General features: G+C 36.3%; 2 protein-coding genes across 2 annotated transcripts in view; one reads left to right on the forward strand and one right to left on the reverse strand.

Annotated features, from left to right (window-relative positions):
* Positions 1-2574: 2574 nt before the first annotated feature.
* IGSF10 (immunoglobulin superfamily member 10) lies at positions 2575-5008 on the forward strand. The gene has a single exon (XM_051983265.1). It carries the CDS (start codon positions 2801-2803, stop codon positions 4706-4708), a length of 1908 nt encoding a protein of 635 aa, XP_051839225.1. The 5' UTR covers positions 2575-2800; the 3' UTR covers positions 4709-5008.
* The window catches only part of MED12L (mediator complex subunit 12L), a 372681-nt gene continuing 355091 nt past the window's right edge, over positions 4759-22348 (reverse strand). The window contains exons 42-44 of the mRNA XM_051983280.1: positions 19224-19406; positions 10154-10235; positions 4759-9428 (exon numbers count right to left, since the gene is read on the reverse strand). Of these exons, the coding sequence (XP_051839240.1) occupies positions 9376-9428; positions 10154-10235; positions 19224-19406 (318 nt within the window). The 3' untranslated portion in view covers positions 4759-9375. The remainder of the gene's footprint in view (positions 9429-10153; positions 10236-19223; positions 19407-22348) is intronic.

Raw genomic sequence — 22348 nt, forward strand, 5'->3', positions numbered from 1 at the left:
AATCCAGAATTTCCTTATTTTGAGGTTGGCGTTCTACTTGGCCAAGATTCCTTTTTTCACACATCTCCCCCACACAACACACACAATTTGATATCCTAAGAATATGGCTCATCTGTTAACAGTCAGTCCACAAGTATTTATTGAGCATCTACTATGTGCGAGGCTTGTAGATTGGTGATTTTATTGGCATAGAGAGCTCTCATTGGGGCTTTCTACCACTGAAGGTCAGCAATTTATTTTTAGCTGCTTAAAATACAGGGTTTTAATGATTTGCCTAGAGTCATATAGCCGATTTATATGTTGGAGAATTGGAACCCATACCCTGTTAGCACCAAGACCAGCTCTATGTCTCCTATGCCATGCTGCCTTTCTTGCCATACACACTTATATGTACTGGAATGGTTTACTTTTTCCTTCTCCATCTTATTTTACAGATGAAGAACAAGAGGCTAATAGGGTTAAGTGACTCATCCAGGGTCATATAGCTAGAATCCGAGGTCAGATTGCACTCAGTAAGATGAGTCTTTGTGATGGCGGGCTTGACACTCTGTGGCCACCTAGCCACCCGTTTATATACACTTCTACAAATTTATTTCATAGCTTTTAGGCTACATAGATTAAATATTTTGCTTTAAAATGATTTAGGGTCACACAGAAGAATTATATGTATTATTCCTTTGCTATATAGATAGTAGGTTGTTCATAAATTGAGGATATTTCTCCACTCAACTCCAAGTTTCTTTGTTAAAAGCAAAGGCTGTATTCTTTATCCCAATTGCTAGAAAGCAGTTGTTTTACCCAGTAAACCTTAGGAACAGCAAGAGTTCTTGCTGAGGACGATCACGTCCATTCACAGCTGACACCACAAAGTCAATGTGAGGGGGTGAAATTTTGCCCAATGGCCACCAGCCATCAAAACCAGCCTGGTTAAAATGATAAGTTGATCAGAAACAGATAAAAATTACTGAGGTTTGGCAAAAGACAAATATTCAAAAGTTTCTTTTCAAGAATAACTCACATAGGAACGAATATAGGGGACCGAAGGGTGGCTTGTGTTTTTAACTCATTATGTGACGTATTTGTTACATGAGCTAAACCATGTGATAGCTGATGCTTAAAAGTGGTGGCCGTTTTAAGGAAAGTGGTAAAATGCAAAGGGTTATACACATGTAAAGTGGGTCATGAGAGAGACCTTGAATGTTGAGGCTGGAGAAGCAAGACTCAGAAGAGATAGCAAAGCTCTTAGAGTACATGGAAAAGAGATTAAATTTATTGTTTCCAGAGACAATGGGGAATAGTGGCTTCTTCACAAAGAATCCGTCAGTGAATCAAGATATGAACCAGAGAAAATAAAACTGTTAATATTTTTAAAAAGACATGAATCTAAATTTTGCTCTAAACAAAAAATTGGTATAAGGTTGGTCTGCTTAGTTACCAAAAGACAATTCTCATTTTTGCTCAAATTGTGTCTTTCAGCTCATCTGCCTAAAGGGCATTTACTGGCGAGCAATGATCTGTTCATTCATCAGATCCTGATTTGTAGTGTTTAGATATTGGAGTAAGGAAAGTCTGGGTTCAAAATCTTCCTAGACAGATAACTTGTAGCTTTGTGACCCTGGTAGGTATCTTTCCGTTCTCTGTGCCTCAGTTTGCTTTTTTGGTAAAAAGTGAAAAGTTTTAGAACAGTGGCTCCTAAGGTTCCTTCTATGGGGAGCCAGGTGGTGCAGAGACAGAAAGACTTCTTTGTGAGGCAAATTCTTTCCTCAGATTACTTATTTAGCTGTGTGACCCTAGACATGTCATTTAATCTGGTTTACCTCTCCCCTTCTCCCCACCACCCCCTTCTGCCTTCCCTCACCATTTGTAAAATGAGCTGGAGAAGGAAATGTCAAACTACTCAAAGAAAACCCAAGGTGGGTCACAAAGAGACATCTGAACTGCAAGGTCCTTTCTAGCTCTAAATCTATAATCTTAAAAAATTTGTTTTTGCCCCTTTTAACTAGCATTTCATCTTGTCAATGTATCACTACCATCTAGTGGCCAAATAGGTGAATTTCCTGTTATGCCGTGACTATAGGTCATAGGATTTCATTTATTCATCCATCCATCTGTCCATCTTTGTTTCCCTCTCCAAAGGTTTTTTCTTGGAACCCGCTGCAGGCAAGAAGAGCAACTGCCTGTAAAAGTGATTTCACTTACAAAGCGATAGAACAAATGTTCTTATAGGGGTTCCTATGCGTCTCAATAAATCTCTTTGTAGGGATGGTAGATGCTAAGGATTTTTCTTAACAAAAGCAGAGCAAAATCACAAAATGAAAATCATGTAACATCTTATCCACACTAAGTGGATTGTGAAAATAATTTTTTCAGGTTTTTTAATAGAAAAAAGTTCTCAGGGGCCTATTATTAGATTATTAACTATGATGATGATTTGGCAATTCCTAGCATATTCTCTCATTGTGAACATTTTCTTGCATCAATACCCTATTCATAGAATAATGAAATTCTTACTTTAAATCAGATATGTGAAATGTGAGACCATGACTAGTCAATAAAAGCCTTTGATTTTTTTTTTTAATTTCAAAGTTTGAAAGCACTCAGCATGGATTTTTTTATGAAGTAACAAACACAAACTTTTATTTTTGCAATTATGACTCTCATACTACTTGGTAAAATAGATTAAAAATAAAAGCAATTGAATCACAAAAGTTTCAGAAAACAATCATAAATTCAGGTTTATTTGTGATTTTTTTTCATCCTTCTCCCTTCCACGTTATAATTAATCTTTTTCCCCCTCAGGATGGGCAGCCGCATCCATGTCTATCCCAATGGGTCCTTGCTTATTGGGGCCGTCACTGAAAAAGATGCAGGTGATTATCTGTGTGTGGCCAGAAACAAAATGGGCGATGACCTGATTCTGATGAAAGTTAGCCTGAGGATGAAACCGGCCAAAATCGACCACAAGCAGCATTTTAAGAAGCAAGTGCTGCACGGCAAGGACTTCCAAGTTGACTGCAAAGCTTCTGGCTCCCCTGTGCCAGAGATATCTTGGAGTTTGCCAGATGGAACAATGATAAACAACATTATGCAAGCAGACGATAGCAGGCGCCGGTCGCGGCGATACATCCTTTTTGATAACGGTACTCTGTATTTCAACAAGGTTGGGATTGCAGAGGAAGGAGATTATACCTGTTATGCACAGAACACGCTAGGAAAAGATGAAATGAAGGTTCACCTGACAGTTGTTACAGCTGCCCCTCGGATAAGACAGAGCCACAAGACATACGTTAGGGTGACTGCTGGAGAAACCGCACTCCTTGTTTGTGAAGTCATCGGGGAGCCCAAACCCCAAATTTTTTGGTTGCTCCCTTCCAATGATATAATTTCATCTTCCACCGACAGGTACATGTTGCATGACAATGGATCGTTATCTATTGGCAAAGTCAAGTTGCTAGATTCTGGAGAGTACATGTGTGTTGCACGAAATCCAAGTGGGGATGACACAAGACTGTATAGATTGGATGTAGTCTCCAAGCTACCCCTGATCAATGGCCTATATTCCAACAAAACGGTCATCAAAGCAACAGCCATTCAGCACTCCAAGAAATACCTGGACTGCCGAGCAGAAGGGACACCTCCGCCAGAAATAATGTGGATTATGCCCGACAACATTTTCCTCACTGCGCCATACTATGGAAGCAGGATTACCGTATATAAGAATGGCACCTTAGAAATAAGAAATGTAAGGCTCACTGACTCTGCAGAATTGATCTGCATTGCTCGGAATGATGGTGGAGAGAGCGTCTTGGTGGTGCAGTTGAAGGTATTAGAAATGCTACGACGACCAACGTTCAGAAATCCATTTAATGAGAAAGTTGTGGCTCATCCCGGGAAGCCTTTGGCGCTGAATTGTTCTGTTGATGGAAATCCACCCCCAGAAATCATTTGGCTTTTACCTAATGGCACACGATTTTCCAGTGGAAGCTCAAATTCCCATTATCAATTAAGAAGAAACGGTTCTTTGATTATCATTAAGCCAACTAGGGATGATGCCGGGAAATACCGTTGCACTGCGAGAAATAAAGTTGGCTACATTGAAAAACTAATTATTTTGGAAATTGGTCAGAAACCCGTTATTCTTACGTATGTGCAGGGGACAATCAAGAGCATCACTGGGGAATCTGTATCCCTTCATTGTATGTCTGATGGAAACCCTAAACCAAATATCGTCTGGACAGTGCCCAGTGGTTATGTGATAGACAAGCCTCAAATGAATGGAAAATACACGTTACATGAAAACGGCACCTTAGTCATCAGCAGAGCCGCTCCTCAAGACAGAGGAAGCTATGCATGTAAAGCTCGGAACAGCATTGGTGAAGCAGCCATCACCATTCCACTGATGATTGTGGCGTACCCACCCCGGATTACCAATCGGCCCCCGAGGAACGTGCGCACGTTGACTGGAGCAGCCATTCAGCTCCACTGCATGGCTCTGGGGATACCCAAACCAGAAGTCACCTGGGAAATGCCCGATCACTCGGTGCTTTCCGCAGCAAGCAAAGTCAGGTCCACTAGGAGTGAACTCCTTCACCCACAAGGCACACTCATTCTTCAGAACCCCAAGACTTCAGATTCAGGGATGTATACTTGCACAGCAAAGAATCAGCTTGGGAGTGATTATGCAACAACTTATGTTCAAGTGATTTGAAATAAGTAACCATTCGAACAGCTGTTAACAGAGTCAACATATGGACAGAGTCTATTTTGGGAAGAAGTTTAATCAAAGGCAGCCATAGGCATGTAAATGATTTTAAATACATTTACAGTATTAAATTTACAATGGACATGCAAAAAAAAAAAAAAACTTTGAAAAAAATCTTGCATGATGAACTCCTACTGATTTCTTCAAAGACCAAATGGGTTGCAAAACAAACTTTAACTTAAGGCACTTTTATTTTGCCAACAAATAATAATGACCAATAAAACTATTTTCCCACAAAATAAGAAATCTTGAATGTACCTGAATTCTTCAGTAAAGGATAAACCTACTCCTCCACCCCTACAGTTGCCTAGTATCCATCTTGTATCACTATAAGCATGGCACCCACATTATGGAAAAGCAAGTAAGATCACTGTGTCATGAGTGGTAAACTACCATCCTGATGTACAGATAGTTTATAATTTGTTTATAAATATTTTGTCAAAGCCTACAGAAGAGAAATGTTGAACTGTCTTACTCATGGCATATTATACTTTCACACCGTAAATTGTCTTTGATGGGGAATTTTTTTTAAAAAGTCTTAATAGCTCTATTTTTAACAATAAATGCTGTCAGACTCTTTCAAATTTAAAATGTAACAACTTAAATAATGTAAAGGAAGAGGCAATTATGATCCAACAATCTCTCTACTAATGATACAAGGAAACTTTGAAAACAGGAAGTCTAGAGACCCCAAGCTTTAGAAATGTGTGTATGTATGTGGATATATGAGTGAGAAAGAGAGGGAAAAGGAGGAGGGGGGTGAGAGGGGATGAAAAGAAGGGGGGTAGGAAGAGGGAAAAGGAAAGAGAGAGAGGGAAGGAAGGGAGGGAGAGAAAGGAAGATGAGAGAGGGAAGGAGGAAGGGAGGGAAGGGAAAGAGGAAGAGGAGGGGGATAGAGAAAAGGAGGAGGAGGGGGAGAGAAAAGGGGGAGAAGAAAAGAAGGCGAGAGAGAGGGAGAAAGGGAAGGGAAGGAGGATAGAAAGACGATCAGGAGAGACAGAGACATAAGAGGGGGAAGGTGGGAAGAAGAGAAGAGGGAAAGAGAGGATTTAGTCCTGATTTGTGAGTATCCTGTTAAGATGTTTGTTTCCATTCACTATGTAAACTATCTTCATCAATAAAAATGGGTCACTCATCTTGAATGTCTAATCCAAGTTGCCTAGAGCACTGCAAAGTTAAATGACCTGCCCATGATCACACAGGCACAGGGAGGTGTCAGAAGCAGGACCTGAGGTAGGTCTTTCTCACCTTACTATCCACTCTACCATGCTGTTTCTTCTCTCCAGAGAATGCCATGCTGAATTATGAACTAATTTAGCCTTTAAAAAATAGATAATTTCTTTATGAGAAAATGTTAAATGGGGAACTTATAGGCTATAAAATGAAATTTCATTGCATTTCAAATTGAAAGATAATTCAGTCATCTTTTATGAAATGCTTTCGTTTTTAATTCACTGAATTGCATTCATATTAAGTGATCAATTCAACAGGAATTAAGATATTTTAGGAAAGTTATAGGTCATTAACCTCTTTTTAGCTCTAACGGTAGGATCTTCCAGCATAAATCTTCTATCATAAATTTAAATGCCTACCTTTTTTAAGGAAGGAAAATTGGGCCAATAAATTGGAAGGTTCTACAGGGTTTGTTCAGTTCATCTCCGAGCATTTAAAATAGAGGATGGTTCATTACTCCCTTACCTGACCCTCCCCCATCACTACCAAATGCCAATCCCACAGGGAATACATAGACTGGATGGTTCATCTACCAGTGGCTGCATGTCAGTGTTTATGTTTTAAACGCCCTACCTCTTAGCACATGAAAAACACAAACAATGGCCTGTCTCCATTGTTAGACATGCTTTAAATAGGATAACATTTTAATTGCCCTACTATCGAGATCATCTGATGACTACCCTGTTGGGATGGATCAAGAGATGCCATTTATTATATTAACTTGTCTCCACTTCCTGCCAAGTTAAGGGTAAATAGAATCCGTGAGAGTGTGTGTGTGTGTGTGTGGAATATTTACATACACCCATATACATGAAATGAACTGATGTTGGTAAAGGAGAAAGGGTCATTTAAATTCAAAAGATCTAGTAGCTGCTCTATACCAATAGGAATTTAGTTCCTATTTTGAAACGGGATGAGGATTCTGTTCTCCAAACTATAGAAATTTCCTCTTCCTCCCCTCATCATACGAATAATCCGGATGCATCAATGGGTATCCTACAGGCTTTTACTTGGGGTTAAATACCAGTCATTTGAGTGCAAAATGTTGCATTTATTTTTTAAAAGTCTTAGGATGAAAATTAATTGAGAAAAATAAAGTGTGGGCTTATTGATTTTGGGGATAGGTTTTTTTCCCCTCTTCAGGATCAATATTTAGGAACCTGATTTCTGGCCTTAACTTTATAACCCACATCCCACATGGTCCATGAGTGATGGGGTCTCCTTCAGTGATTTGCCTTCCTCAGCCTCCAATGGACATCATACCGATCTCTCTCAGGTTTTTCATGTGAGTTACAACTAATAAATTACTCGAAATAACTTCTGCAAAATATAAAGTGCTTACAAATGCTATGCGATTGTAACAATTATTCTAAAAAGAGTATTACTGTCATTTGCTCTTTGAGCTAAGTCAGAAAAAAAATATCCCCAAACACCTAAGAATGGCATTTTTAATGCCAGTGATTTCAAAGGGCAGAGGGAATGAAAAAAGAAACATAACTAACTACGCATGAGAGTCACATTCTAGTCATTTTGTCAACATGGTGATGTTATTTGAGTAACAAGTAGAGATTAATTGAATAGCTTCACTAACATTAAGGATGATTCTCAAAACTAAAAACTGAATTTTATAGACAGATGTTCTGAAAAGAAAGACAGACTGTTAATTCAAGGATGACAATGGTCTCAATGTTTTGGCAAAGTCTTCCCCAGCCCGGAGTCAACTGAGAATACGCAGGCTGGAATGGAGGATTTCACAGTGTACAAAGCAGTCCACATGAATGTTACCACGGCAAAAGTAAGCAGTTGTGAATCGGAGGTTATTTGCATTTGTCAAAATGTGCAATGAGTCACTCATACAGAAAATACAAATCACCTAGAGAATGCATTTTAAAACAAAATCACCACCTACTGTGGAATTAGGGGCATTCATGGGAAAATGCCGCTCTATGCAGTTTGCTCAGTATAGACATCTATTCACAGTATGTTTGACTATTGTACATGTAAAATCATATGGCAAAAGGAAAAAAAAAAAAGAATGAATACAGACCAGGGAAAATATCCCCATATGTTTTTAAAATGCCCTGCAATTTTCACATTCAAAATTTGTGCATCTAATTCTAAAAAAATATCATATGGAATACTCTTAAGTTACACAAACTGATAATCATTTACCGTAATTTTTACTCTAATATGAGCAAATTACCACATACTTGAACAAAGTTAAAATAGTTATTATTTCTCTATAATAAATCTCATGTATAATTTACTTGTGCTTTTTTTGCACCGATTTATAAATACAGTATAGGCAATACACAACCAGGACTGACACTAACGATAATAATTAAGTTCAAAAGAGCAAATACTTACCATACAAAAAACCAAACCAAAACAAAACAGCTAAGTATATCTTATGAGAGGGATAGCTTTGGGGGCCTTAGGGCCGGATTTTGGGGAAACTGTGCCATGGCTGAGCACTACAAAGCTTCAGAACAGCTCTGAAGAACTTGCCTAGGATGGGGACAGGGACTTTTGTTAAGCTGGTAAATTTAGGAAAGAACTTGGCCAGTCATCTTGCCGGCTCACGCATGAAATAATAGTGATTCCATTGTGGTAAATCCAGGCCTTTGGAAATGATTCTCTGTCCATCTCTAAAAGCCCCTTGTCATGGAGATTCCCGCTTGAAAGCAATTTTAGAACACAGTTACCGCTAATGAGGTTTAAGAACCTCAGCTTGCAGCTTTATCGTAACTCCTAGGAAATTTAAATATAAGCAAGAAACTGTTTTCAGCACCTTCTGACCACAAGGAAAGTGAGAGAACAAAATTCTGTCATTGAATCACAACAACAACAAAAAAAGTTTATAAAGTGCTTATGAAATTACAAACATTTAAAATGAATAGAAATGTCCTTTTCACTGTTAAAGGATGTGAGAGGTGAGCACTTAATGAGCAAGTCAACCTGCATCTCAAAATCTGTCCCGCCTTTCAACTGAGCAATTTGGTCCAGCGCAGCTCCTCCCAAAATGCTTTGCTACTAATAAATAAAAAGGTAAGATCCAGGATTCTTCATTCTTTTTGAAATGCGAAGATTCAGAAAAGCACCAATTTCAAATGCTTCCCCACAGAACTCTTCTTGGAAGTTTGCCCAGATGAAGCAAACTCAGGAAATGATTTTAAAGCTGAATGCAACAAACCCAAACAAAGAGTCTTTCTGCTTTTTGTTAAAGCTTCATTAGATGTAGTACCAAAAAAAAAAAAATTGAGGCAAAAATAAACCATAGGAAAAAAACCGAAAATTTATAAGAATAACTAGTGCATTGGATTTGATTTGCTATTCTTCAGTGCAAACATCAAACTAGGTATCATTTCTTCGGCCACGTTTCAAAAGTGTGAAGGATGCCCATATGGAGTTACTCCTTGCTGCGGCTGGTTACCTAAAGAGAAAAAAATTAATCATATAAAATTGTAGCTAGTTATGTACACGCAAATAAGTGATGCAAAAAAGTAAAATAATAAATGTTGATGAGTTGAAGACTTAAGTAAATTGAAGAAATTAAAAAAAAGATAGTAAAAAAGAAAATTTGGAAAGTATATGTAACCAAAGGTACCCTGGATTTTTTTCTTTCCCCTAGTAAAGTGTACTTTTAAAATAAGCTTTTTTAAAGCTAAGTAACAGAATATTGAAATATCCACATTGCTTTTTACCAATTTTACCAAAAAAATTACATTTATTTTGCTTTTATGAAAAATATTTGCATAAAAGCAGACAAACTTGACTGACAAAAATGATAGCCACTATTATTCTGTAATCAAAAAAGAAGAAATTTTTGTGACAGTCTCTTGAAAAACTAAGGCAACTAATTTTAGGAACAGGAATAAAAATGCCCCTCGAAAACATATTCTTCAGACGAGTTTTAAACAGTGTCAGAGTATGAATTTTAAAAGAAAGCAATGTTTCCTCACATGAAAACAGATACTGAGTCAGTTTTTACTTTGCAAATTAAAATAATGATCTACTTTTCTATCAAATATAGGTGAGTGGGAGATATTCTCTTGCAAAATCCCAGGTCCAAAACAAGGAGGGAATGATATCGTACTCTTCCTCCCCAATGTGGAGTCTAGGAACTGCGTATCTAAGTACAAAGGGAACAATACTCACTAGAAAGCTGCTTCTGGAGTTGTCGGACTAATGCTGCAGTCTGCTGTTGCTGCTGTGTTTGTTGTAAGCCTTGCCTGGGGAACTGTAATCACAAAAGGAGATGAGGATGAACGCTGGTGGAAATGACTAGACCAGGGACCACCATGGAAAACAACACACAGACACAAACACATACATACACATGCTCCTTCTTCAGACTGTTTTTGACCAAAGCAAAATTCTTCACTCCAAATTAAAATGGAAACAAAAGCATTACATTCTGGGAACTGTATGAGCAACGTATCAGTTTGAGCATTAAAAGTGAAGATGTGCCTTGGTGGAAGGTACACTGTCATTTTTTCTGACTGTCATTTTTTCCATCGGATGACTACGTCCCTTGTCTACTTCATGTCCTTTTAAGAAGGATAGAAATTGTTCAAAAACTAGGATGCACTTAAGAACAGGAAATAATGAGTTTCTACAAAGTCATCTTCTGCCATTTTATGATGGATAAAATTTCTGCTTTTAAAGCAATTATCTAAATTGGAGTCCACGAACTTTAAACAAATATTTGTATAATTCAACTTTATCATTTATATACTTTGTAATTATATGTATTTTTTTTAATTTAATATATTACTCTCAGAAAGGGTCCACAAGTATCACTAGACCACCAAAGGGGTCCATGACACATAAAATATAAATAAGCACTGGTGTGGAAGGTTTCTGATTTGAACAGGTTGTGTTCAAAACATTTGTTTCTAAGTCAACTGTTGGAATCTGGACTTCCTTTCCCCAAAGAAGCAGTGTTAGCCAACAAATGCTCTCTTAATGCAATAAAGCTAAAGCTGCTAATCTGACCAGATGGGAATAGGGAGATCTTTTTTTGCAGGAAGGAGATGAAGAGAAGAAAAAGAATTCTCTTCCATTTTCATGGGCTTAAACAAAACTAAGAACTGGGCAAAGTTCGTCTTTGGCATTTTCCTATTTCTCTCCCCCCTGGACTCTCTCCTCAGCTTCTCCCAACAAGAATTTCTCTACCTGGATATTTCTCTAGTGCCTCAAACTCAACACATCCAGAACTGTGCTCATTATTTGCCTACTGGACCCAAGAGTTAGAGTCGGAAGAAACTTCCCCTCATGTTATAGATAGCAAAATTAAAGTCCAGATTGGAGGGGCCATCTCTTGCTCAAGATCTTAGGGCCAGAAGACATTGAGGCAGGATCTGAATCTAGCTCTTTTGAATACAGAGCCAATGTGTTCTTCATCCCATGCCTTCTCTCTATTTTTGCAGTCTCCCCTAGTCCTGTATTTGAAAACTTAGTGTTACTACTGACTTGATCCCTTCCTTCATAGAATCATGGACTCTTAGGGCCCTGAGATGCCTTCTAATCCAACTGATAGCTCAACAAGAAAATGTTTTGTTTTTCAATTGAGGGTATGTTGTGCTTATGGACTTATGATGATCAAGAATGACAAGAAAATACTAAGCCAATCTTGGCAAACAAAAGAAGTTCAAATATGTTGCCATGGTGATGATTAATACAACCTGCCATGAATCCATAGAACATTAGAGGGTTGAGTTCAAATCCGGGATCTGAAACTTACTAGCTGTGTGGCCCTGGGCCTCTATCTTTCTGAGTCTCAGTGTCCTCATCTGTAAAAAAAAGGTACAACAATACTTTCACTACCTACCTCACTGGATTGTTGGGAGGAAAGTGTTTTGTAAATTTTAAGGCATCCTATAAATGTGTAATTATTTTTCTTTTAAAAAAAATGAGAGAAAAAATATAATATAGTATGTAATCATTGAGCTTTCTATAAAGACATTTTACACAATGAAGCAATTTTTAATTCATATTTCAGCATAATGACAGACAGAAGTGGCATGTAGACAAGTTATTGGAGGTTTTTATTATATGAAGTCAGTTGCCTAAAGTTAAAATAAAAAGGAATATGGCTAAATCTTGATTACTGGAAAAATAACACATATATTTGAATTTATACTATTTGAACTTATAATTTATGTAAAATATGACAGCTGGTTCTAACCCAATGGAAAAAAAATGTTGTATGAATTCAAATAATGTGACCATTCCAGGGAATTTATTATTTTTACTAATCAGCACTTTGCTGTAATGTGACTCCTAATCCAAATTAATCTCTCCAATCAGGTATTACTCAGTGAAATTCTAAATTGCCCAATCTATCCCAAGTCATTATGAAAAGCAGTAATGAGAAACTACACTAGTCAGGATCAATCAATAAGTATTTCTTTTTTTTTTTTTTCCAATAAGCATTTCTAATAACTGCCTACTATGTGTCAGGATTTGAGGAGATAATTACAAAAGTGAGAAAGTCTTTGCCTTCAAGGAACTTACATTATCTTGGGAGTATATGATATATTTTCACATATATTCACAGATAAATAAATACAATATAAAAACAGGATTATATGATGATTGGGAGGACATGACCAACTGAGGGAACTGAGAAAAGATCACTTGAAGGAAGTAGAGTTCACTAAAGGGTTTAATTAAGAGCCAGCCCATGAGGAGGGGGAGGATTCTGGAATGGCAGTCGTCTTATGTACAGGTGAGATAATGGACGAATGAATGCTATGAATAAGAAATAACTTGTGGCAGATAATGAGAAACCTGGGAAGGGCTTGGGATACTCAACAATAGCATTTGTATTTTTTCCTAAAGGCGATGGAGACTATTGAAGCTTTTCGAGCTGAAAAGTAATGTGGTTATACCTGCATTTTGGAACCACACTTTGGCAGGTGTGTGAATAGATTTAGCAGATATGTGAAATAGGGACAGGGAAATGAAACTGGAAAAATAGTTCAAGCAAAAGAGAATGAGTGCCTTGATTAGGGGAGTTGTGAGGTAAATAGAAACAGATGAATTCTATTGAGATGGAATCTCAAAAGATGTGGCCTCTCAATGAATATAGGAAGTGGGGAGAGTAAAGAGTTGAGGATAACTCCTAGATTGCAAACCCAGGTAACTGGGAGGAGATGGTATCCCTGACAAAATAAAAATAAAACAGGAAAGTTAAGTTGAGAAGCAAGGGTGTGTTTAGTGAAAGAGCAAAGAATCCTGTTGAGTTTCAGATGAACAGGGTGAGAATGTAAAGGGAGAACAAAAGAAGACTGCAAGGTACAAGGAAGATGGGACTTGGGTGATGAATCCACAAGGGCGATTCCCTAACTCCTTTTCTGACCAGACATTCTGTATTTTTATTGGAAATAATTAGTTTTTTAAACCTCCAAGTTATTTTCAGCTCCAACAAATGGGCTGAAGGATCCAGTGGTTACCCAGGGAAATACCAATCCTCAACAAGTATTTGCTGACTATCCTAAATAAGCCTTGAAGAACAAAAGGGCTGATCTTAAGAGTGAGGAAAAAATGAGGTCTGCTCTTGTCTCTGATATATAACAGTTATCAAACTCATTTCAGGGCCTTAGACTTTAAGCTAAAGGCGAAATATCAATTTCCATTAGTGGTCAGAATATCCATATGCGAAGTTCCCTCATGATAATTATACAGGTCTAGAATGCCCTTTAAAAAAGTTTTTAAAAATTGAGCATTTCACACTGACTACATTCCCTTATTGTCAGTTACAGTCTAGGAATTAAAACAATTTCATGATTGTGAATTCTATCACTACTAAGATTTGTTTTTGTTTTTTAAAATTTTGTTTTTCTTTTAAAGAATAAAATGCAAAGGTATAGAATAAGGGTTCTCCAGTGCTCCCTACAAATGTCTGTTTTGGAGAAGGTACACAGGAGGAAAAAAGGAATGTCAGGATGGCAGGCAAGAGATTCCCTCTGTGAACTTTTATTTCCTTTAAAAAAAAAATAGTGTTTAGAGGCAGCAAGGTGGTGCAGTGGATAGAGCACCAGCCCTGAAGTCAGGAGGACCTGAGTTCAAATTTGGCTTCAGACACTTAAGACTTCCTAGCTGTGTGATCCTGGGCAAGTCACTTAATCCCAATTGCCTCAGCCAAAAAAAGAGAGAGAAATAAAGTTGATCAAATGATAAATAGCCAAAGGATATGAAGAGACAATTTTCAGTTATTTCTAGTCATATGAAAAAGTACTCCAAATCACTATTGATTGGAGAAATGCAAATTAAGACAACTCTGAAGTATCATCTCATACCATTCAGATTGGCTAAGATGACAGAAAATGATAAGGGTGAATATTTGAGAATGTGGGAAATCTAGGACACTAATGCATTGTTAGTGGACTTGCGAAATGATCCGACCATTCTGGAGAGCAATTTGGAACTGTATCCAAAGGGCTATTAAATTGTGCATACCCTTTGTTCCAGCAGCATCTCTACTGAGTCTACATCCCAAAGGGATCATAAAATGGGAAAAAGGACCCACACGTGCAAAAATGTTTGCAGCAGCCCTTTTTGTAGTGGCCAGAAACTGGAAACTGAGTGGGTGCTCCTCAGTTTGGAAATGGCTGAGTAAGTTATGAATGTCAAGGAATATTATTACTCTATAAGAAACAATCAGCAGGATGATTTCAGAGAAGCCTGGAGAGACTTACAGGAACTGATGCTGAATGAAATGAGCAGGACCAAGAGAACATTGAACTCAGCAACAACAAGATTTTGTGATTTTTATCTGTGATGCAATTGGCTCTTTTCAACAATGAGGTTATCTAAGGCAATCCCAATAGACTGGTGATGGAAAGTGCCATCTGTGTCCAGAGAGAGAACTATGGAGACTGAATGTGGATCAAAACCACAACTTTTGTTGTTGTTTTTTCTTTTTTGTATTTTTTCCCCTTTTGATGGATTTTTTGGGGGCACCATAATGAATATGGAAATATTAGAAGAATTGCACATGTTTAATCTACATAGGATTGTTAGCTCTCTAGGGCAGGGGGAAGAGAGAAGAATAATTTGGAACACAAGGTTTTTTAAAGGTGAGTATTGAAAACTATGCATGTATTTGGAAAAAAATAAGATAAAATGGAAATTAAAAAAAATAAAATGCTATAAAAAATAAAATAAAATGAGAATTAAAAAAATTGGGGAGGATGTAAAAAAGCTAAAAAAAAAGATGGGATTGAGAAAGATGAATACTAAGGTATCTTTGGTCTCAAAAATTTTGTAATTCTCTGAAATACTTAGATGAACGACTCCATCATCTTTATAGTACTTATTTTAAATTATCTTAAGAAAAACTTTGTGGAAATTTGAATTGTTAGTTGTCCCAATATTCACTTACTAAGTAGCAATTTAAGAACAAAGACACCAGGGAAAGAAAGTGCCCCTATATACTGAGGATCAAGCACATCTGTATGCTTAGCAGGCTTTCTCCCACCACCACCAAAGCAAAACAGTAAACTGTGCTCTTCTACATGCTGATCACTTTTTTGTGCCAATGCCAATGTGGAAATTTGCTGGACCCACCCATCTTTATTACAAGGGATTTGATTTTTTTTTTCTTTTCAATGGGGGACAGAGTGGCAGAAAGAAAATTTATTTTTGTTAATAGAAGAAAATTTAAATTTTTAAAAATGCAGGCTAAATTTTTATCATGCATTTCCAGTTTCTACACAGGTTTATAGGCAGGCACAAAGGGAGTTTTTCACTAGTCTAGGAACTTAATTTTTCTCCTGGCAGCTCAACCAGAATAAGTACCAGAACAAATGGATTGATGGTCTAAATTATGTTAATATGGAGATCTAGATGGAATTGTTATTTTTTTTTAATCAGGGAAAAAGAAAGTTTTAATCAAATGACACAGCAGGTGCATTTTCTTCCCTTTGCTCTAAAAACCAAATCATTTGATTTTATTCACTGATCTCCGTCCCTATTCCCATGCCCCACAAGAATAAACAATTGAATGGAAGGAAAGCAAAGCTTCTATTTAGAGATCCCATGTATAAGAACCAGCTCTTTCCTTTCCAAAAGGAGAATTACAATGTCTTTTTCACACTCCCTTAAAATTTCTTAAAAAAACAAAAAACAAATGACATCGAAGAATATGTATAAAGCACTTGAAGTGTGGGACTTTAGTATGTGACATGTGTTTATATCTGATTAAAGGTTAATGCACCATTCACTAAAAAAATCTTTTTAAAAAATCTTAAAAGGGGATAAATACAAATATCTGAATGATCATATAGAATCTTCGGTATGCTGTGTAATTAAACATGGGATTCTAATGACAAATCTTTTGAAAAATCCCAGTTTTTTAAAACTGTCATTTACTATGTTTTCCCAGGCTACTAGCTAAGGCAGCATGGGTTTAAAATGAAAAGAAAGAACACAGCAGGAAGGATATAAACACCATTTTCTTAAATTCTGGCTGGAGTTCTAAGGAAAGGCCATTCTCTGTTTACAGATGGAGTCAGAAGCTACCTCATTAACTTTAAAATTTTAAATACAGTTTCAAGTCCAGAGGGTAAACGAAGCCAAGGACCACAGATGCCAAGATCTTATTTAAGAGCAAAGAAATTCCTATTCTAAGTTCTAGATATTTTTTAATAGCTCCCAAACTACTCAGGTTAGTAAATGACAAAAGGACATTAATGTGTGGTCACCACAAGTTCCAATACGTGAAGTTGGGTTTTCTCCATCTTCAGTAGAAAGGCACTAAACTTTTATTATTATTGAACTCATTAAAGTTTATTTTTAAAAGATTATTAAATTAATTATTAAAAGCAGAGGACTTTCTTTTAAGTTTATTTGGTGAGCTTAATATAAAGCACTTCATTTGTCTATCTGTCTATTTGGCCATTCCCATGTTGGAAAAGTAGTGCATTTGTGCAGGCTTACAGATGTCCCTGGTAGTTCCAGTGGTAATTTGCAGAAGCATCTCAACATAATCTGAGACTTTGGCAGCAATAACTAATATTATACAAGGTTTTAAAGGCTACAAAGTACTGTGCACTCATTATCTCACTTGAGCCTCACAGAAACTGTAGGGAAGGTGCCACAGGTATTATTATCTCCATTTTAGAGATCAAAAGAGATGATATTTGTAAAGTGATTAGCACAGAGCCTGGCATGGAGTAAGCTCTTAATAAATGCTTATTCCCTTCTTTTCTCTTCCTGAACTAAAGGCCAGAGACATTAAGTGGCTTAATTACACGATGGCTTTGAACTTAGTTCTCCTCAAATAAGCAACAGGACAGAGCCAGTTCCAATTTTCTATAGCCTGCAAAGGTCTGTCTCAGTCATTTCCTTAAGGAAGCCTACTTTTACAAGTAGGGTTTTAGTATATGGATCAGGAAAGATCATTTATTCCAGTGGTTTTGAACCTTTTTTGTGTAACAGAACCTGGTGAAATCTATGGACCTCTTCTCAAAATCATGTTTTTAAATAAATAAAATTTTTAAAAAATGATAATAAAGGAAACCAGTTATATTGAGATGAATCTATCTATAACTATTCATCTACCTATCATTATTCTTTTTCATCCATTCACTCCTCCACTCATTTCTCATCTTTATTTCTTATCTATCCACCTACCTTCATTATCTTTCATCCATCCATCCCTCCATTCATTCATCCAGTTATCTATGCATCCACCACTCATTATTTTTTATCTACCTATCTATGTATCTACCTACCTACCCACTATCATTATCTTTCATCTATCTATACCCAACATCATTATTATTTTTCATCTATCTACCTACCCACCAATCATTATTTTTCATCTATCTATCCATTAATTCATTCATCCATCCACCCATTCATCCCTCTATTTATCTATCTAACTAAAGTTCAGAGATTTCACTCCAGATTAAGAAATTAGTCCAACCTCTTCTTTTTTTTTTTTTTAAACAAATGAAGGAATTGAGCTCCAAAGAAATTAAGTCATAGTTAAACAGTAAAGCTCTAACCCCAATCTTCTAATTTCAAATCCATTTTTCTTTGTATTCCACTTCTATGGCTTACAATTCCTAACATCTTAGAGCAATTGTGTCAAATTCAAATAGAAATGGAGCCAATAAAGCATTCATTGGCAGAATAATGATATAGAAAACCAGATATTAACATTATCTATTAGCTTATGTATTTTTGTTTCCCTATTACATTTTAATGTGCTTCCTAGCATTTGCATAAGCAAGTTTGATACCTTTATCCTTGAGTGCTTATTATTTATGTCATTGTTTTAGTATCTAGGCATATATTGCTTTGTACTGCATTATTATTGTACAATATTTATTTTAATTTAAAAATATTTTATTTACATATTTTATTCAAACACACCCATAACTTTCAAAAATGCCCCTTTTTAAAAATTTAGGGTACATATCATATTTTATCCATCTTCTCTTTTACACTTATTTGTAAAATCTAAGGTGGAATGGTCACTTCTTTCCCAGGGTTCCAAATATCTTTCGACACATTGCTTCTTGTTGGTTTGAATCAGGTTCAGAAAAAATAGCACTACGTTTTACTATTTCCTTTACTTCTTTAATGTTTAAATTACAATTTGGAAAAGTCAACATTTTATGAGTGATCAAAAAAGTGAGTAAGACAGAGACAGTAAGACAGAATGGGGGAGGAAAGAAAGGAAGAAAAAAGGAGAGAGGGAGACGGAGAGAAAAAAGAGGGATAAAAAGTAGAAGAGAATGGGAATTTAGAGAAAAGAATGGTCAGGGAAAGTATAAGAAAGGAGAAGGATGGAAAGAAAAGAGAGGAAGCGAGAAAGGGGAGGGGCAAAGGAGAGGAAGGGTGAAGAAAAGAGGAAAGAAAAAAGAAAAATGGGGGGGGTAAGTATAAGAAAAGAGATGGCAGGGGAGAAGAGAGAGGAAGAGAGAAAGAAGGGGAGGGAGAAGGAAAGAAAGAGAAAAGAAGGAAATTGGAGGGAAAGTTGAGCTTCAGAAGAAATCTAGATAAGAGAAGCATAGAAAAGGCTCTCTTTCTTTCCTTCACCTTTTCAATTACTTCTATTTCTTCTTTCTGTCTAGAAGGGCTGTAGTATAGTCCTATAGCAATATTACTCATTAAGTCCATGTACTTAAAGGTTAAGTTTATGTGTCTTATGAAAAAAAAAGCTAGCCATTTTAATTATATATATATGTTCTTCAACAAATTTTCTTACCAAAGGTTGCTGTGGCTGCATTGGTTGGAGTCCCAGTGTCTGCTGACCTTGAGGCTGCTGCTGTTGCTGCTGCTGCTGCTGTTGCTGCTGCTGTTGTTGGGGCTGCTGCTGCTGCTGCTGTTGTTGTTGGGGCTGCTGCTGTTGTTGCTGTTGTTGGGGCTGCTGCTGCTGTTGCTGCTGTAACTGAAGAAAAAACTTGATCAATATTTGAAAAGAAGAAAAAAAAGCTGATAGTCTAAGCAGTTCACTGATAAATCTTGTAACTACTATAGCTACTGAATCTTTGTTTTTAAGGATTTTTCTTGAAATAAAAATATAGTTACTATTTTTTTGTTTTTTAATCATTTACATTTCCTTATATAACGTCTTCCCTTTACTCCTTGCAGAGAGCTACCTCTTATAACCAACAATTTTTTTTAAAGAAAAAAAAAACTTACCAAAACCAAATGATACATTTTTAATGACAACTTATGTTCTATACCTTTGGATTTCTGTAAAATATTGCCCTCTTTCTTCCCTTGTCATTCTTAAATTCAGTATAAAGCCACTGAACTTGTTAAGTTTCTTTGGCTCAATCCAATAGAATAGAACCCTCCCCTAACCAATTAGTGGAATCCTACTAATCCATGAAGACTTCTTTCTTAGTTCACAAATTTCTTTCATTTCTAAAATTAAAGTATTGCAGTAGGGAGAGGATTCCATTTCCTCTGAGGCAGTTCATTCCTCTTCTGGATAGTGATGATTAGCAAAAAGTTCTACTAGGAATTGAGCTGAAATACCTTTTTGTAAATCCCACCAAATATTCTCCAGTTCTTAGATATGATCATTAAAATATCTTTCTTCTCAAATACTTTGTGAGATGGGTAGTGCCATTATTGTTATTATCTTTATAATATAGATAAGAAAGTAGCTTCAGAGTAGGGAAGTGATTTGCCTTTGGTCAAACAGCCAGGGTGAGAACTGGAAACCAAATCCAGAGCTTAATCTACAAACCTCCTAACTTAATACTTCCATCATAAATTTCTTATTTTAGCTTTCCTTCACTCTTATTCTGTTTTGCCATGTCTTCCCTTATAATTTCCTTCTCCTAATTTAGCACAAGTTTAGCCTAATAAGACACTAAGACCCATAGAAGAGTTGTTCAAGATATTGGGGTGGAGGAAGGGGAAAGGATTAAGATATTTCACTGTTTCCCCAGTGGATTTATTCCCATGACTAGTCCTCCCAAGATGTTTATTCTATGGCTTTTGAGTTGACTGGTTGATTTCATACCATCCCTGCATCAGTAATGGGGATTGTACTTATTCTATGTGAAGACTTTGGAGTTATTCAGAAACTGCCTAAAAAGTGATCCCAACTCCAAGAAGGGGCATAAAAATAAGACTGGTTTTATGTCCAGTTTGGTAAATAGCCAATGGTGATGGATCTTGAGAGAATATCTGTCCTTGATCAATCCAACAGAATTGCTAGATTGGTTTTGTAACCTATTGCTGTTATAGTAAAAATTAATATACTGTGCATAATTTGGTCAGTGTACAAATCTCTAAAAACCGTCCCCCAAAATTTAGGGGAGAAAGTTAAAAACAGTCACCCTCTGAAACTGAAATTCATAAACATTAACATATAATGAATATAAAAAAAATGAGCTAGATTCTTCTTGATTAGGGAAATGGCTAAACAGACTATGGTATGTGAATGAAATGGAATATTACTGCATTATTTAAAAAAACCCAACAACCACCATGGATAAAATGAATATAGAAAAGTGTAAAACAGCTTAAGTGAATTAAAGCAAGGGAAACATGTAGAACCAAGGAAATAATATACCCAACACTATCACAATAATGTAAATTAAAGAGCCAATAACTACAAAATAATAAAAAGTAAATATTGGCAAGAATATGAAATACAAGCTTGATTCCAAAAAAGAAATATGAGAAAAAACTTCCTGGGAAATGAATATAAACTGCTTCCATTTTTGTTTTTCTTCCTGGGTTATTTATACCTTCTGAATCCAATTCTCCCTGTGCAACAAGAAAACTGTTTGGTTCTACGCACATATATTGTATTTAGGATATACTGTAATCTATTCAACATGTAAAGGATTGCTTGCCATCTGGGGGAGGGGGTGGAGGGAGGGAGGGGAAAAATCGGAACAGAAGTGAGTGCAAGGGATAATGCTGTAAAAAAATTACCCTGGCATGGGTTCTGTCAATAAAAAGTTATTAAAAAAAAAAAAAAGAAAAGAAACTTCCCCCATTCTTTTGCAGAGGGGACAAGGGAGAAAGAGGGCAATATTTTAGGTACAGAACATAAGTTATCAGTAAAAATGTATCGTTTGGTTTTGGTAAGTTTTTTTCCCTTTTTTCTTTTAAAAATTGTTGGTTATAAGAGGTAGCTCTCTACAAGGAGTAGAGGGAAGAGATTATAGGAGGAAATCTAAATTATTAAAAAGCAAAAAAAAATTAGTAACTACATTTTTATTTCAAGAAAAATCCTTAAAAACAGATTCAGTAGCTACAGTAGTTATAAGAGTTATCAGTGAACTGCTTAGACTATCAGCTTTTTTTCTTTTCTTTTTTTCAAATTCCAACAAATGATTAGTATTTCCAAAAAATGTACCAAGGAGGTACTAATGTCAGTATATTTTGTATCAGATAAACTGAAAATGTAAGTGTGTTTTGTATCAGAGAAACTGAAATGTCTTTTATTGTAACAAGTTTATCTTGAAGTAATTTTGGGATAACAAAGGGGTAATGTTCCATATAGATCTCAAAAAAAAAAATCAGAAAGTTATAACTTTTCAATGTGTGTCAAATGAAAAAGGAAGTTGGACCAAAAAAAAAAAGCCAAAAAATCAAATATTGATTCCAAGTATCAAATGAGTATAAGTATTATTGTTGAATAGCACAGAAACAATGCCTATAATTTTACAGGAATACTGTAGAAGTATTTGTAGACAAGTAAAAAGAAGTATCGGGAAAGACATCCTAGAGGAGATAGTGCCTAAGCTAAAGACAGAAGGAAGCTGAGGATGCTCAGGGTTGGACGTGAGGGGAAACAAAGTCATGGAGGTAGAAGGAATGAATGCAGGCCAAGTGACATAAACAGAGAGCTCATGAGGT

Source organism: Antechinus flavipes, chromosome 3, assembly GCF_016432865.1.
Source record: "Antechinus flavipes isolate AdamAnt ecotype Samford, QLD, Australia chromosome 3, AdamAnt_v2, whole genome shotgun sequence".
Lineage (NCBI taxonomy): Eukaryota > Metazoa > Chordata > Mammalia > Dasyuromorphia > Dasyuridae > Antechinus > Antechinus flavipes.